Below are 16855 nucleotides of genomic sequence, written 5' to 3'. Positions count from 1 at the left end.
ATAAAGGATTGTGCAATCAATTCACATAACTTGGCTGTTTAAAAAAGATGGAGACATGGGTCTGACGTTTGCAAGGCTCATGCAGGCAGGAATATATCTCTATGTGTCAGGCAGAAAGGCTGAGTATGGCAGAGTTTTCAGGTTTTTCAAGCTTGAAAGACTGCAGATGTGGAAGAGTGTGTGTCATAATTTATGCTAGCTATTGCAGAGTGCAACACACACACGGGCAGGCCCACATGCATATGTACAACCACACACACACACACACACACACCATCACCGATGATAAAACCACATTAGCTAAAGCACACTCAGCTCTTGTCTAAACACAACCTGATTACATCCAATACGACTTAATTAACATAAAAACAGGCAGGGTTCTGTTAAGGCTATTCCAGAAAGGAAATGCTTGGAGATTTCACAAGAAACTTCCTACCCATCATGACAGCATCCATCTGATGGCTTTCATAAATGTACAAAATTCAGTAATGAGGCAGAAAAGTGGTGCCCTCTCATCAAAGACTGTGTTAGAGTGATGTTTGCCAGGACGCTTGTCTTTTATGTGTGTCTGTGTGTGTGTGTTTGAATAAATGTGATACATAGAGAGAGGGAGGTCAATGACAATGATGAGACACAAGCCACAACAAAGGCACAAAGTGGCAGATGGGCTGTTTCCTGAATGCTACATTTGTCAATGGGCAAGATGTATGAGAGGAAGTCAGAGGTGCATGTGCACAGCACATATATCCTTTCAGAGAGCTAATTTCACTAACAAAAAAATACTATGGTATTACCACGGTCTCGGACATGCTACCAAAGTAATACCAAGTTTTTGGGACATGGTAATTACATAGTTTTCATTAAAATACCGAGTAGGTGTTTTTAAACTGGGGTCAAGGGGTAAACCTCAGTAAACATTTTCGGAATTAGGGTTAGGGTTATTTAATATTCCTGTTTTATTCTGCTATCTAAAGACTACAAATGCAGTACATTTCAATTACATTGAAAATGGTTCTCTTCAAGTTATATATCTAACACAATCGTACCCTAATAGAGGTTAGAAAAAACATACACGTGAATATATGAGTCCTTGGCATCATTTTGAAAACTTCTGCCTTAGATTATTATGTATATACCACAGTATATGATGATATTATACACTTTTACGCCACTGTAATACCATGGTATTCTTAAAAGTCCTTGGAGTACCATGCAAATACCACAGTACTGTATAACATGGTCATTCACCATCATATATCATGCTAATACCATGGATTTTTGGAAATGTACTATGGCAATGCCATGACGTGATGTGATGTGTAATGCTCTTATCTGAACAAACTTCTACCCTAAGTATTAAACTTCGGAATGTAACTCGCAACCAGTGTTGGGTAAGTAACTTAAAAATAGTAATCCATTACAAATGACTAATTATTTCTCTAAAAATTGTAATCAGATTACTAATTTCTTCACTGAAAAAGTAATCACATTTTACTCTACTTTTAAGTTCTTTCTAAAACACTTTCCCGCTCAACAAATTCAAAATAATGTCTATATTTCTTTCTTGTTCATTGTTACACATAAGCATACAGCACAAGAAATAAGCATAACCCTGTAATGTACTTAAAGGTAATTAAATTAATTGAAAGTCAGTAACTGTAATCTGACTGCAAGAATTTAAAATGTAATGCATTACATTACTTTTTTACTAAACATAATTAGATTACAGTAATTTATTACTTTGTAACTGGATTACACACAACACTGCTCTTAACCCACACACTGTTTCTGCTACGGACATAAATAATACCTCAAATGATGTGACTTGTTAAGGAGAGGTATATTATATCTTTTCTAAGCAATCAAATGTTCAATTATTGCCTGGTGGATGATAAAACAGGCAAAAAAATTATAAATTATAATAAAATAAAATAAAAAATCCCATAGATTTGCATTGAAGGAGGGATCAGAGCCATGTCTAGGGACCAGGGTAGAGAAATTAAGGTTAGAAATTAAATCATTTGATTTTATGGTAGTTTATTTTTATGGGTATAAGGCTCTATATTCCCAATGTACTGTAATTATTCAGATTGAGAATTTATGTTAATAAATTGATTAAAAATATTTGAATAAAATCATTATAAAGTATGTTTTTTATTCATTTAATGAAAAAAAAATTACTAGAAAGAAAATTATTTGTAATGACTGGCATTAAGCAACTGGTCTCATCAATCATATTCACAGTGAGCCTTGAGCCACTTACCACCACCACAAGTCTCTGAGCACTCAGTGAAGCCCTCATACTCCCAGTCATGCAGTTCCTCTTTCTCTGAGGTGAAAGTAACTTCCATCCCACTCTCTTCTTCTGCTCGTTCTCCAAGGCACGGGGTTCGGTAACAGGGCTGAGTCTCTGGAGGTTTCTGGCCCTCACACTCATCGTCTGGGAGGTCTGCGATTGACTGTGAGAAGGACAGCAGCATCTGACACTTCACTGTTCTCCTCTGAGTACCAGCACCACACGTTCTGCTACACGGACCCCATGCTCCTCTGATGAACCTGAAAGAAAAACCAGAGGAAAGAAAATCACAAATAAGATCTCTAATATTTCAAATCTTTCGCCTATGAGATAACACTGAGAGCAAAAGGAGACAATTGAGGAAAAAGACCCAAGTAATCTCATGTGTCTCCTCTAGAGTTTCAAAAGAGATCTAAAAAATGTCTGAAACTGTGCTTAGACCTGCCAATTAAAAGTCAAAGTCAATATGATCTCATACATTTCTAATCAAATTCCTAATTTTACTCTTAATATCCTCATTATACTCTGACATTTAACAATGTCAAAAATAGTCTCATTTGTTTTCGATTTTTCCCCACAAGTGAGGTTAAGGAGAAACATCTGAGACTCAGTTAATACTTAAAAAAACATAACTGAGAAATCCATTAAGTCTACTGAACCAGTGGTATTTCTAGACCATTTGGGGGCCAGGCTGGTGCCAGTTGTAGTTTCATGTAGGCCATCACATTATACCATATACTGCATATATTATGTACAAGTATAAAACATATGCCATATACAGTATACTATACACATAAGCTACACAAATGCTGTGCCTAAATGCCTGCCAAAATGAGATAACATTCTCAGATGCATTCAGGCAGGACAGAGCTCTTGTGACTTACATCATTTGTAACTTAATGATGGAATAATACCTGTTTCCCAAACCAACACATAGATTGCTCTTTATTTAGTAGAACTGAAGCATTCATGACTGGAGCTGTCAGGGCCAAAGGTGCTGAACTAAGGCCAAATCTTTGTCTTTGTCTTCCCCACCACAAAAATAGTTCAAAAAGTGAAGACAAAGTGGCCAACTTTGTTAATTAAAACATAAAATTCATTATTTACTTATTTGTTAAAAAGAAGTGTTAAGACTATTTATTATAATCTGAGAGCAGGTTGTCACTAAACATGCAGCAGGATGGACCATAAAGAAGTGTTCTAATCATTCATTTAAACAGCCTTGCAAAAACCAGACAAATAAAAATTATTAGGTGATACATGACTCGTATATGACTGGGGGAAATTAACAATTACGCACACACAAATGCATTTAGCTCTTCACTTAAACAGTGGTAAACCCTTATAGTCTTTTGTGGAATACATTGGCGTGCACACACACAGAGCTTTACGATAGACTTCAAGAAGAACTCACAATATACTGTATATACGTATTAATAAAAGTGCCTAGGTTTTAAAACTAGGTCTATTCTGGCATTTGTTCTGTCCTCACATATTTAATTCATTTGCAGCTAAGTTCATAAATTGCAAAAGTATTTGTGAAATCCAGCCGTTCCCGGAGCTTACTCAACAGCTGTGAGGCATTAGGGCCCAACTCTGTGGAATAAACTGCTTTGATGCGTCCTTCCTTCTAGTTAAGATTGAAGCGAGGAAGTGGAAATAATCTAAGATCAGTGGTTTTTAAATTTTTTCATGAGGCAAGCTTTCCTATAGCCAGAAATTAATAGGTGAGCGAAGATGATCTGACATATGTTAATTTAATTCATGGGCAAGAGAAGGTCATAAGTTTTCCACGTCTATTTCTCTCCACACATCTTTAGAATGGGAAAATTTTCTTTGAAAGAAATTGACAATTATTAGAATCAAACCATTTACAGTGCCCCATCTTTGGTTGTGTGTGTTTATTTTTTGGTCCTGTAGTATGGATTTGAATGTAATTTCAACTAAAAATAAACTAGGTGTTTAATGGAATAGTTCACCCAAAAATGAAAATTCTCTCATCCACATGCCATCCCAGATGTGTATGACTTTCTGCAGTACACAAACAAAGATTTATAGGAATATCTCAGCTCTGTAGGTCCATACAATGCAACTGAATGTTGACCTAAATTTTGATGCCCCAAAAAGCACATAAAGGTCACAAAAAGGTAATCCATAAAACTTCAGTGGTTTAATCCACATCTTCTGAAGCGATCCAATCGATTTTGGGTGAGAAAAGACCAAAATATAGCTCCTTTTCATAGTACATCTTGCCATTGCAGTCTCAAGGCACTATCATGATTTCAAGCTCGATTACACTTCCTAGCGCTTGATGCATGCACAGAGTGATAGATGGTGCTAGGTAGTGAAATCGAACTTGAAATCATCATTGCCAAAGAGACTGCAAATTTCAAGATTTATAGTGAAATAGGAGTTACATTTTGATCTGTTTCTCACCCAAAACTGATTGGATCGCTTCAGAAGACATGGATTGAACCACTGGAGTCTTATGGTTTGCTTTTATGCTGCCCTTATGTGCTTTTTGGAGCTTCAAAGTTTTGGTCACAATTCACTTGCATTGTATGGATCTACATACCTGAGATATTCCTCTAAACATTTTTGTATGTGTACTGCAGAAGAAAGAATGTCATACACATCTGGGATTGCATGAGGATGAGTAAATGATAGAATTTGAACTATTGGTGAACTATTCCTTTAAGCTGGTCTTTGGAACAGTGTACAGTAGCTAGTTTTATTTGCTGGTCTACCAGTTTTAAATAGCTTGACCAAGATCCACCAACTAGTAGCCTAGCTGATAAACCACCTAGGCCACCTTAGACTAGCTAACGAAAATAAATGACCAGCTTGGATCAGCTTGAAACCACAGAAAATGGGCTCAGACAGTTGGATTGTTCAGCAAGGTCGGGATCTTTCACTGATAACAGTGGAAAACTTTCCACATTAATCCATTTTTAGTTTCCTAACGTAATTGTTTTCCAAAGTCCTGTGGCAAGAAAATGTGAACTCTTTGGAATTACCTGCATTTATGTATAAATTTAAAACTTTAAATTTAAACATAAAATCTGATTTGATCTTCATCTAAGTTGCAATAATGAACAAACATAATCTGTTTTAACTAATAGCACACATTATTAAATTGTTCTTTTACAAATTGAATACATCATTCAAATATTTACAGTGTAGGCTGGAAAAAGTATGTGAACACCTAAGCTAAAGACATCAACAAAAGCTAATGAGAGTCAGGAGTTGACAAACCTGACATGCAGTTAATGAAACAAGATTGGAGGTGTGGGTTAGAGCTACGTTGACTTATAAAAAGCACTCAAACATTTTGAGTTGTATGAACATCATAGCTTTGCATAAAGCTGGAGAGGATTACAAAGTTATCTCAAAGAGCTTAGATATTCATCTGTCTACAGTTAGAATTTTTTAATAAATGGAGACGATTCTGTACTGTGGCTACTCTACCTAGAAATGGCCGTCCAGCCAAGATGACTCAAAGGGCAAAAATGAGGTAAAAAAGAACCCTAGAGTGACTGCTAATGACTTCAAAGGTATCATTGGAACTGGTAAACATCACTGTTCATGAGTCTATTATACGGAAAACATTAAAGAGGCATGGTGTTCATGGCAGGACACCGTGAAGGAAGCTGCAGCAGTCCAACTAAAACATTGCTGTGCACCTGAAGTTTGCCAAAGACCACCTTGACACTCCACAATGCAACTGGGAAAATGTTTGTGGACTGATGAAACTAAGGTTGAATTGTTTGAGAAGAACATGCAGCACTACGAATGGTGTAAAAAGGGCACCGCATACCATTATGAAAACATCATCCCAACGGTAAGCACGATGGAGGGAGCATTATGATTTAAGGCAGCTTTGCTGCTTCTGGGCCTGGATCACTTGCCATCATCAAGGGAAAAAATATCAAGATATCCTACAGCATAATATAAGGGTGGCTGTGTGCCAGCTGATGCTCAGTAGAAGAATGGGTGGTCAGCAGGACAATGACCTTAAACATCGAAGTAAATCCACTACAGAATGGCCTCAAAAAAAAAAAAAAAAAAAAAAAAATATCCACCTTTTGAAGTGGCCCAGTAAGAGCCCAGAACTTAACCCAATATAGATGCTGTGGAATGACCTCAGGAGAGCCTTTCACACCAGACATCCTAAGAATACGGCTGAGCTGAAGCAGTTCTGTAAGGAAGAATGGTCCAAAATTCCTTCTGAACGTTGTTCAGGTCTAATACACAGCTACCGGAATCACTTGGTTGAGGTTATTGTTGCCAAAGGAGGATCGATCAATTCTTAAACCCAAGGGTACACTTACTTTTTCTACAGCACTGTAAATGTTTAATGTTATGCGTTCAATAAAGACATGACATATTATAACTTTTTGTGTGTTGATAGCTTAAGCACATTGTGTTTGTCTATACTTATAACTTTGATGAAGATGAGAACACATTTTATGACCAAATCAATGCAGAAAACCAGCTAATTCCAAAGGCTTCAGATAATTTTTCTTGCCACTCTAAGCAGTAATTGAGAGCTTTTTCGAAATGCCATTTCTGGTGGAGGAAAACACTGTTCCAGTGTGTATGAGAGTGGTAAACCTAGCAAAATTAATGTTTTTTTTCCAAACGAAAACGTTTATAGAGAATGTGGCCAAATACAAACATAGAAATGCCGAATGCTCCTTTACCATCATATGCAAATTCAGGCATATGGCACCGATTCCCCCCCATCTGTGTGAAATATGTGATCCCATGGGATTACATTATGGTGAAATGAGATGAGAGCTAAATCAGTTTTCTAACGTTCCCTAATTGAAAGCTTCAAACCGTTATTGTTGCCTTAGCCAATGCCTTCCAGACTCAGTCATTGTTTATATCTTAAAGGTTGCATTGCACTTTCTTTGTTAACTGAACTGTGAAACCACAGCATAAGCACAGTTACGCTTTGTACAATCTCACTCAGATAGAAACCAATAACTGGCTCTATTGGCCCTTAATAAGCCCTGGAGTCATTTAATGGCTTCCCAGCAATTGAAATCTAAAGCTATGGTTAATGTCTCAACAACAAACCATCTAAGAATTCGCAACAACTCCCCTATTTGCAGCAGAGGCTTGAAGTGAATTTTCTACTGCATACCCATGTTTTTTTTTTTCCTGCATGGTTTGTCCCTGAACCAAATATGTGTAGCCACTTTAAAAGGGCCATGATTCTTGTGTTAATACAGTATATGAAAGAAGTTGATTATGTTTGGATTTAGCTCAGCCATGGTGTCTTGACAATACTCAAACTTGTTGTTTGGTCATGACTGTCGAAGCAGAGGGTCAAACCTCTAAACTTAAGCAATATATTTCTCCCTTGATTTCTCAAGTAATTGTTAAAATGGTTGTGACCATGTCGGCAGAAATGGCAGGCTTAAATCTTGGCAAAGAAGGTGCAATAAGTCTAACACAGGAATTTCCTTTCTCGTTTCTTTTGCATTCGTAACCCTGGACTCATATGGCAGGCAGATATTGTTGGCTTCAGGGTGACAGCACATTATGCAGCATTATTTAAGTGCATTTTGGGGAAGACATGCCTATTACAAAAGAACAAAATAATTTGGTTTAGACAGGTCTGCATCACTGTCTCTTTCAGGAAAACAATTAGAGGACCAACGGAAAGAAGTCAGCATTGCTAAACTAAATGGACTTAAACTATCAATATTTATCAAGACCGTAAAACATTAAATACAGGCTATATGTTGCATAGGACAATATATTACAGAAATATCTGGGTATTTGTCATGTCCTGCATGTACATGTCCATATTATGTATGCAGCTTTAATGACCTCACATTAATTGGGAGACTATGTAGAATATTTGTAGTTTTTTATTTGTCACACCACAGGACCATTTCAAATAAACTAAATAAACTAGTGAAGGCAAAAAGGTGTTTAAAAATGGCAAAAACTTGATGGAAATGGTGACAATTACAGGATTGAAGATATACACTTTCTCTAACACATTAAACATGAATTTTAACCTAAAATCTTGAAGTCGAAAAAAAAAAGAAATAAAGAAAAAAAAAAGACCATAGACACTTTTAGCATCAACTACTCACACATCTCTCTGAAAATGAATGAACTTTGACTCACTGTTGCTGTTTATCATGCATTTTGTACATCTCCCTAGATTCTGTCATGTTCATATGATGTCTTGCCCCTGCATCTTGGCAAACCCTGAGTTCCAAGATGGAAGTTTGACTTTAAGTGGTGTACCATTGCACTTTTAGGCCACGTCCACCCTAACACATTTTAAAAGTGCATTGATTTTGCCTTGTTTACACCTGTCATCCAAACTAGAATGCTGTTTTCTGACATGACGTGCTCTGGAATGGGCGACAGCAGTGTGGGAGAGAGATATATAGATTCGCAACCTCCTTGACCTGTTTAAGATTTGTCTGTAAAAGATCTTTTTAACACCCTGCCGAGGGAAGGGAGGCTGGGGAGCAACTACTCACTCTAAGACAGGGAACTTCACCAGCGGCGGATTATGCCCTCACTTTCAGGACCCTAGCAGCCCAATGTGGTTCGGCTGATGAACCTCTGAAGGCACTCTACCATAATGGCTTGAGTAAAGCTCTACAGTCTGAGCTAGCATGCTCTCCTCTCAAGAACAATACATTCAGCTCTCAATCAAAATTGACAATCTGCTCTCAGCCCACAAGTGGACCACCGATTGTTTGTTACCTGGTGAGACTTCACAAGAGACATCACAACCTGAACCCATGCGAGTTGGTAGAGCTTGTCTAACGCAGGAGGAAAAAAAAGACGCAGACAACTGTATGGCCACCTTCTCGCCTCCTGCCCTAGCTTGCCTGATACTCCTTCCAGTATACCCACCTTAAGTAGCTCTTATAATCTTCTGTTAGAAAACAGACAATTGACTGTTCCTGCTATGATTGTTTGGAACTCCAAAAGAGTAACTATTAGGGCATTAATTGATTCTGGTGCAGTTGGAAATGTTATTGATTTCAGAATTAGTCCAACAATTCACAATTGTTTCCCTTCCATGTATTCCACCCGTGCAGGTAGCAGTGCTAGATGGACATCTCCTGGGTTCTAGCCTAATAAAAAGATTCAGTTTATGATAACTTGCACCCCCCCAAGAATCCTCATCCTTGGCTTTCCATGACAGGTCAAATACAACCCTGAAATTTCCTGGAGTGATGGGCAGATCAGGAATTGAAATCCACAATGTCAACAGAGGTGCTTACGCCAAGACCATGAGGTACTGTGCTGAACCACCCATGTTGTGAATGATCTCTCCAACCCCGTGTTAAACAATCCCCCTGAATACTTTGATTTGCATGAGGCATTCAATAAGTTCTGGGCCACCCAGCTACCTCCACATAGAGCATACGACTGTGCTATTGATCTGTTGCCAGGGACAACCCCAACCAAGAGAAGAGTTTACCCACTATCAGCTCCTGAGACTCAGGCCATGGAGAACTATATCAGAGAAGCCCTAAGTTGCAGATTTATTCAGCCTTCCACTTCCCCAGCTGCAGCGGGATGATTTTTCATTGAAAATAAGGATGGGGGTCTTAGACCTTGTATTCACTATCGTGGTCCAAATGCGTTAACTATCAAGTACCGTTATCCCCTACCTCTAGTGTTCTCTGCCTTAGAACAACTACGTGCAGCTATAATCTTCACTAAGCTGGACTTAAAGAAACGCCTTCAACTTGATCGGCCTACGCGAGTGCGATAAATGGAAGATGGCATTCCTCACTCATAACGGGCACTATGAATATCTTGTCATGCCCACAGGCTTGTCTAACTCACCTTCAGTGATCCAGACATTTGTTAATGACATTTTCCGGGACAAGATTAACAAGCATGTAATTGATTACATTGATGGTATTCTAATTTACTCACCCACTCCAGAGAGTCATGTCCAGAATGTACCCAGTGTCTTCCAGCGCCTGTTTGATAACCAGTTGTGTGCCAAAATCGAGAAGTGTGAGTTCCATTGCCCCACGATTTTGTTTCTTGGCTATATCTTGAATGCAGATGGAGTTACCATATTCACCTTTTGCGCCAGAGAAACTATCGCGCAGCCATCTTGAAAGTTTTGTCTCTGAACTTCCATTCTAGCGGTTCTATATAGATATCTATGGTGTTGATGTCAAAGTGTAATTAACTAGCAAAGTGGATTTACAGGTTATAGAGATGTCAAAAGCTATCATGAGTATTTTTAAGCGTTATGGGGATGTCATAACAACTGGAAGAAGAGTGGGGAGATTTTAAAACAAGAGAACTTAATTCATAAATACACAATATCCTACCTTCAAGTTGTGGATGTACTGATTTGCCTTTGTGCTCATGAAACTACAAGAGACAACAGTCATTAAAGTCATTAAAAATATCTCTGTACGACACCTCTGACCATCTTTTCATGTCATTTATCCATCATGTCATAGTTAGGGTGAGCAGATATTTTTGTATGTTAATCCGGGATGGGGGAGGGGTGCAACTATATATATATATATATATATATATATATATATATATATATATATATATATATATATATATATATATACACACGCATGTGAAAGTGTGTTATATTTTATATTCTGTTAACAATTTTAATCACATTTAAGCCTCTAAAAAATATAGGGTCACAAATATAAAAAGTACAATTGTAATTTGATTTAATGTTACAACATGTGTAATAATATGAGCTGTCACTGTTGGAAATTTCATATCAACTGCACATTTTAACACAAATTATTAACAAGTTGAAACCTAAACATTAAGCAGAATTACACGTATAACAATTAAATGCTTGTATCATGAGAAAGTGCAGTGTGTCATAGATGTCTGAATGAGATCTGCCAGCTCCTATTTACCTCCTTGGGTGTCAGAAAAAACGAACATTTAGAGTGACAGAAAAATACCTCACTAGCATTTTCACGTAGTAAAGGGGTGATGAAAACTCACTCCATCAACTCTTGGTGAAGAATACTTTCTGTGCTCCTACACATAATCCATTTTGATCTTCTCTTCTAAGTAGCTTCAATACAAACAGGAAGTTAGATGACAAAATTCGGAAGAGCGGAGTGTGGAAAAGGGGCAGGGCTGAATAAGGTGAATGTTCTTCAAAGGTCCAAGCTGTGCTGACTTTGGCTTCGAACCCCTCCTCTGTCTTGGATTTGTCCTTGCTTCTGTGTTTTCAGTCCTGTGCACTAAAAAACCTCTCTGCACATGGATTCAAACGAATCTCCTCCGCCTCCTGTGCTACACCCTCCTGTTATGTTCGGGTAATTTTTGACCCGTTTAATAGTTAAAACAGTGAAAAACTAGACTCAATCTATCCTCAAAATTTACTAAATGAAAATGTAAAAAAAAGTTAGGTTTTTAAAATATTTGTTTATATTTATGGAATGTCAAATTTTCGCCTACACCGATAATGTTTGGGACAAATCTGACCTGGGGGAAATACTGCTGCTTTTCAATGCAGCTGTGAAGCTTCTCTTGAGTGAAGTGTGCCACTATCTCTCTCTCTCTTTCACACACACACACACACACACACACACACACACACACACACACACACACACACACACACACACACACACACACATTCAGTCATTTTAGTTCAACTGCACAATGTTGATTTGACAATGCTGACAATATATTTGTTGTAAAATAAATGCTCTTTTTTGCAACATCCCTATGGTTGTAAATTTGCTAAATATAAACCATGATTCTGTTTTTCTTTCAAATAGATACAATTTGTAAGTAATCTAAGTATCAGCTTATTTCAAGTACAGTAAAGCTAAGGATTTCTGTATATCTACTATACACGAGTAGTACCACAACTGACATATAGGCGCCCTTTTTTGTTAAAATGCTACTATGTAAGCCTGTGTTCAATGTGAAAACATGTAGGTAAGCCTATGCCAGTTTTCATGTTCATAATTTATAGATGAGTGTGCTGAAAATCTGTTGAAATCTATATGGGTCATTTTTGACCCGAACATCACAGATGTTATTATTTTTTAAACATAACAGAAGGGGTAAACCACAGTAGCTCATTCCCAAATCATTTATTCATTCTTATGAGATATAGACATTTGACATTACATGTATACTGTATAAAGCAGGCATATACATGACTATTTAAATGATTCTTTCCTTGAACTGTCATGAAACACCATTGTAGCTCATTGAACTCCACAGGCTTTGCCAGATTAAACAATTTATGTGGTTTTCACAATTTACAACACACACTGCAACAATGCAAAAGCTGCATCAATCCACACATTCTATCTCTATGTGTCATATCAGTCCTTTTGCACTTGTGGACAACCTGAAATGTCCATGCGATCCTTTCACCATTCTCTCCCAACAATTTTTATGTTAGACCTTAAAATCTAATATTTTACTCTATAAATCTCCACGTTCATACAGCACATTTGTATAATCCGTCACTCTGCTTCATTCTTCTGTATAAATCATCATCTGAGATGGTTTCAACAGAGCGTCTGCTCACAGAAGAGCAGTGGGTTATCCTCCCTCTGCCTGCACTGTCCTTTCAATTTACACAGTTTGTACCAGTCTCATTTCTCAAGAGCCAGTCAGCTATGGCAGACTCTCAGATCAGACTTTCCATTCAGACAATTTGAGAGCATTCATGACATTCTTCCCTTACTAAATCAGAGTTACGCAGGAAATAGTTCAGACCTGTCTAGCTGATGTTAGATTCTTTAGGTGCGCAGAGAGAAAAGCTGGAAGCCACATACTGCACTCTATGTTTTGATTACATAATTCAAAGAGATTAAAAAACACAAACAAATACTTCATGATACTTTATGCTTAGACCGGCATGAATTTCCATATTGGTCCAGGCTCGTTTTGTGCTGGTCAAGCTGATGGACCAGCATGGCCAAACTGTTCACCAGCAAACCACCAACTAGCATGGTCTTTTTTTTAGTGAGGATGGTTAATTAGGAAAAAAAATCTTGCTGGTTAAGCTAGTTAAGAAGCCTGGTTGGGACTCAAGCACACTAGCATTCCATACAACATAAGATGGTGACCAGCAATGCTGGTTAACAATGGGAAAACCTAGAAATAATAATAAGTTCACTTACATGGGTTCTTCAGATAAAGCGGTGTCTTCTTCCAACTCTATGGCCTGCTTGAACCAAGGTGGCTTTGCTTCCACAGGAAGTTTCTCTAGAACAGACCCATGATAAAGGTGTGTCAGCTGGTGTATGCATGTAGATAGGAGTGTGAATGTTCGGGTTGACAATGAGTAGATTTGATTCATGATTCAGTTTTCAATACTATTCAAAAGTAGTTTTTGTAATCTATTTGATTTAGTAAATTTTTAAAATGCATTTATAGGAGTCTTAAAATACGCTACACGGCCAAAAGTAAGTGGACACCCTCTTCTACATAATGGACAGTGCTGGCTAGGCCACTCAATTCCAATCTTAAAAGAACAGCTCAAGCTAAAATGGTAATTTTCAAATTCATATGACTTCCTTTTTTCAGTGGAACACAAACAAATATTTTTTTAAAGGATGTAGGAGGTCTTTTTGTAATGTAAGTCAATGGGGTACAAAACTTTCAAGCTCTGAAAAGGACATAAATGCAGCATAAAAGTAATCCATTCAGCTTCAGTGGTTTAATCCATGTCTTCTAAAGCATTAAAATCACTTTGGGTGAACAACAAAGAAAAAACACAAGAACAAACTACCCAGATCTTAACCTCACTAAACATCTTTTAGTTAAATTGTAATGCTGACTGCGAGTCAGGCCTCATCAAAAAATATTTCAAGATTGATGCAGATGAATTACCAATCGTGCTACTATTCAATATTTCAAACAATAACAGATGGTGCATACAATGCAATCTAAAACTAGTAATGAACCTAGAACAGAATGTTATTTTACCAATGGGTTTGTAGCAAGGCACTGTGACAAGGCATTCTTCCTTGATGTGTGGTTTAGTGGTGGGATTGCAGCCTCCAGCATGCAGACCTCTGTGATCTATACACAAGACCACTCTGTAGCGCAGACCCTGTCCACATGTCACTGTGCACTATAGAGGATGGTAGTAACACAATTATTGATTTCACACATAGTCACTGACAAAACTATGAAATAGGGAAGGAATATAGGAGGAATAATTGGCAAAACAATAGGAATGTTAATTCATTTCTTAATTACACGAGATTTCATCTCTGAAATATGGCACATGGGTTTCTGCTATTAAATGAAGAGTCAAGCTTTACAAAACATTTTGGGTCACACTTTATATTTGGTTTCTTTACTATGTACTAAAATTAGAATACATACAATACTTTATTGTGTAACTACATATTGTTCTGCAAAATTCTAACAAAATTCACATTTGCTGTTACTGAGGTTGAGCTACTGGTAAGTTTAGGACTAGGGGTTACGGTAAGGGTTGGGGTAGAGTTAGGTTTAGGCTTAGGGGTAAGGTTAACAGTGTAACTACAGATGTAATTAAATGCAGGTACTTTAAATGTAAGTACAAAGACCCAACACTTATGTACATAATAAGTACATTGTATTAAATGCTTAAGGACATTGTAGTTAAAGGCAGGTACAAATAATGTGATGGAATTATGTTACAGTAATGGTATCAGATGGTAATTCCACAGCACTTTTTGTTAGTGAAGCTCTATACCTGAAATTCTATATGATATCATACATGGTTTTGAAGAATCCCCCTCACAAAGCAACCACATTCAGGCAGTTGTGCAAACTTAAGGAAAAAGATTATCAAAGTTCCTCACTGACTTTCTGAAAGCTTTAGCTGCAACTCCCACATCAAAAGAGAAAAACTAACACCAAAAAATCTGTGGCTGCCCCAGAAGAGGGTTTTTGTGTCCTTTGCCAAGACAAGCATTTAAGAAAAGTTCACTTCAAACTTGAGGTTCAAAATATTCATATATATATATATATACAGGTGCATCTCAATAAATTAGAATGTCGTGGAAAAGTTCATTTATTTCAGTAATTCAACTCAAATTGTGAAACTTGTGTATTAAATAAATTCAGTGCACACAGACTGAAGTAGTTTAAGTCTTTGGTTCTTTTAATTGTGATGATTTTGGCTCACATTTAACAAAAACCCACCAATTCACTATCTCAAAAAATTAGAATACATCATAAGACCAATAAAAAAAACATTTTTAGTGAAATGTTGGCCTTCTGGAAAGTATGTTCATTTACTGTACATGTACTCAATACTTGGTAGGGGCTCCTTTTGCTTTAATTACTGCCTCAATTCGGCGTGGCATGGAGGTGATCAGTTTGTGGCACTGCTGAGGTGGTATGGAAGCCCAGGTTTCTTTGACAGTGGCCTTCAGCTCATCTGCATTTTTTGGTCTCTTGTTTCTCATTTTCCTCTTGACAATACCCCATAGTTTCTCTATGGGGTTCAGGTCTGGTGAGTTTGCTGGCCAGTCAAGCACACCAACACCATGGTCATTTAACCAACTTTTGGTGCTTTTGGCAGTGTGGGCAGGTGCCAAATCCTGCTGGAAAATGAAATCAGCATCTTTAAAAAGCTGGTCAGCAGAAGGAAGCCTGAAGTGCTCCAAAATTTCTTGGTAAACGGGTGCAGTGACTTTGGTTTTCAAAAAACACAATGGACCAACACCAGCAGATGACATTGCACCCCAAATCATCACAGACTGTGGAAACTTAACACTGGACTTCAAGCATCTTGGGCTATGAGCTTCTCCACCCTTCCTCCAGACTCTAGGACCTTGGTTTCCAAATGAAATACAAAACTTGCTCTCATCTGAAAAGAGGACTTTGGAACACTGGGCAACAGTCCAGTTCTTCTTCTCCTTAGCCCAGGTAAGACGCCTCTGACGTTGTCTGTGGTTCAGGAGTGGCTTAACAAGAGGAATACGACAACTGTAGCCAAATTCCTTGACACGTCTGTGTGTGGTGGCTCTTGATGCCTTGACCCCAGCCTCAGTCCATTCCTTGTGAAGTTCACCCAAATTCTTGAATCGATTTTGCTTGACAATCCTCATAAGGCTGCGGTTCTCTCGGTTGGTTGTGCATCTTTTTCTTCCACACTTTTTCCTTCCACTCAACTTTCTGTTAACATGCTTGGATACAGCACTCTGTGAACAGCCAGCTTCTTTGGCAATGAATGTTTGTGGCTTACCCTCCTTGTGAAGGGTATCAGTGATTGTCTTCTGGACAACTGTCAGATCAGCAGTCTTCCCCATGATTGTGTAGCCTAGTGAACCAAACTGAGAGACCATTTTGAAGGCTCAGGAAACCTTTGCAGGTGTTTTGAGTTGATTAGCTGATTGGCATGTCACCATATTCTAATTTTTTGAGATAGTGAATTGGTGGGTTTTTGTTAAATGTGAGCCAAAATCATCACAATTAAAAGAACCAAAGACTTAAACTACTTCAGTCTGTGTGCATTGAATTTATTTAATACACGAGTTTCACAATTTGAGTTGAATTACTGAAATAAATGAACTTTTCCAT

The 16855-nt window shown here is 37.7% G+C and overlaps 1 protein-coding gene across 4 annotated transcripts in view; it reads right to left on the bottom strand.

Moving 5' to 3' along the window:
* LOC127450427 (ADAMTS-like protein 1) overlaps window positions 1-16855 on the bottom strand; it is a 292344-nt gene that overhangs the window by 44081 nt on the left and 231408 nt on the right. For all 4 annotated transcript variants that reach the window (XR_007898997.1, XM_051714544.1, XM_051714547.1 and 1 more), the window contains 3 exons: window positions 14261-14408; window positions 13453-13537; window positions 2264-2556 (listed from right to left, as the gene is read on the bottom strand). Coding sequence is in view for 3 of the 4 variants with exons in the window: in XM_051714544.1 (XP_051570504.1) it covers window positions 2264-2556; window positions 13453-13537; window positions 14261-14408 (526 nt within the window). In the remaining variant the exon portion in view is untranslated. The remainder of the gene's footprint in view (window positions 1-2263; window positions 2557-13452; window positions 13538-14260; window positions 14409-16855) is intronic.

This window comes from Myxocyprinus asiaticus, chromosome 2 (assembly GCF_019703515.2).
Source record: "Myxocyprinus asiaticus isolate MX2 ecotype Aquarium Trade chromosome 2, UBuf_Myxa_2, whole genome shotgun sequence".
In the NCBI taxonomy this organism is placed as follows: Eukaryota; Metazoa; Chordata; class Actinopteri; order Cypriniformes; family Catostomidae; genus Myxocyprinus; species Myxocyprinus asiaticus.
Note: the sequence above shows the minus strand (reverse complement) of the source record. Positions and strands in the feature narration are given on the sequence as shown.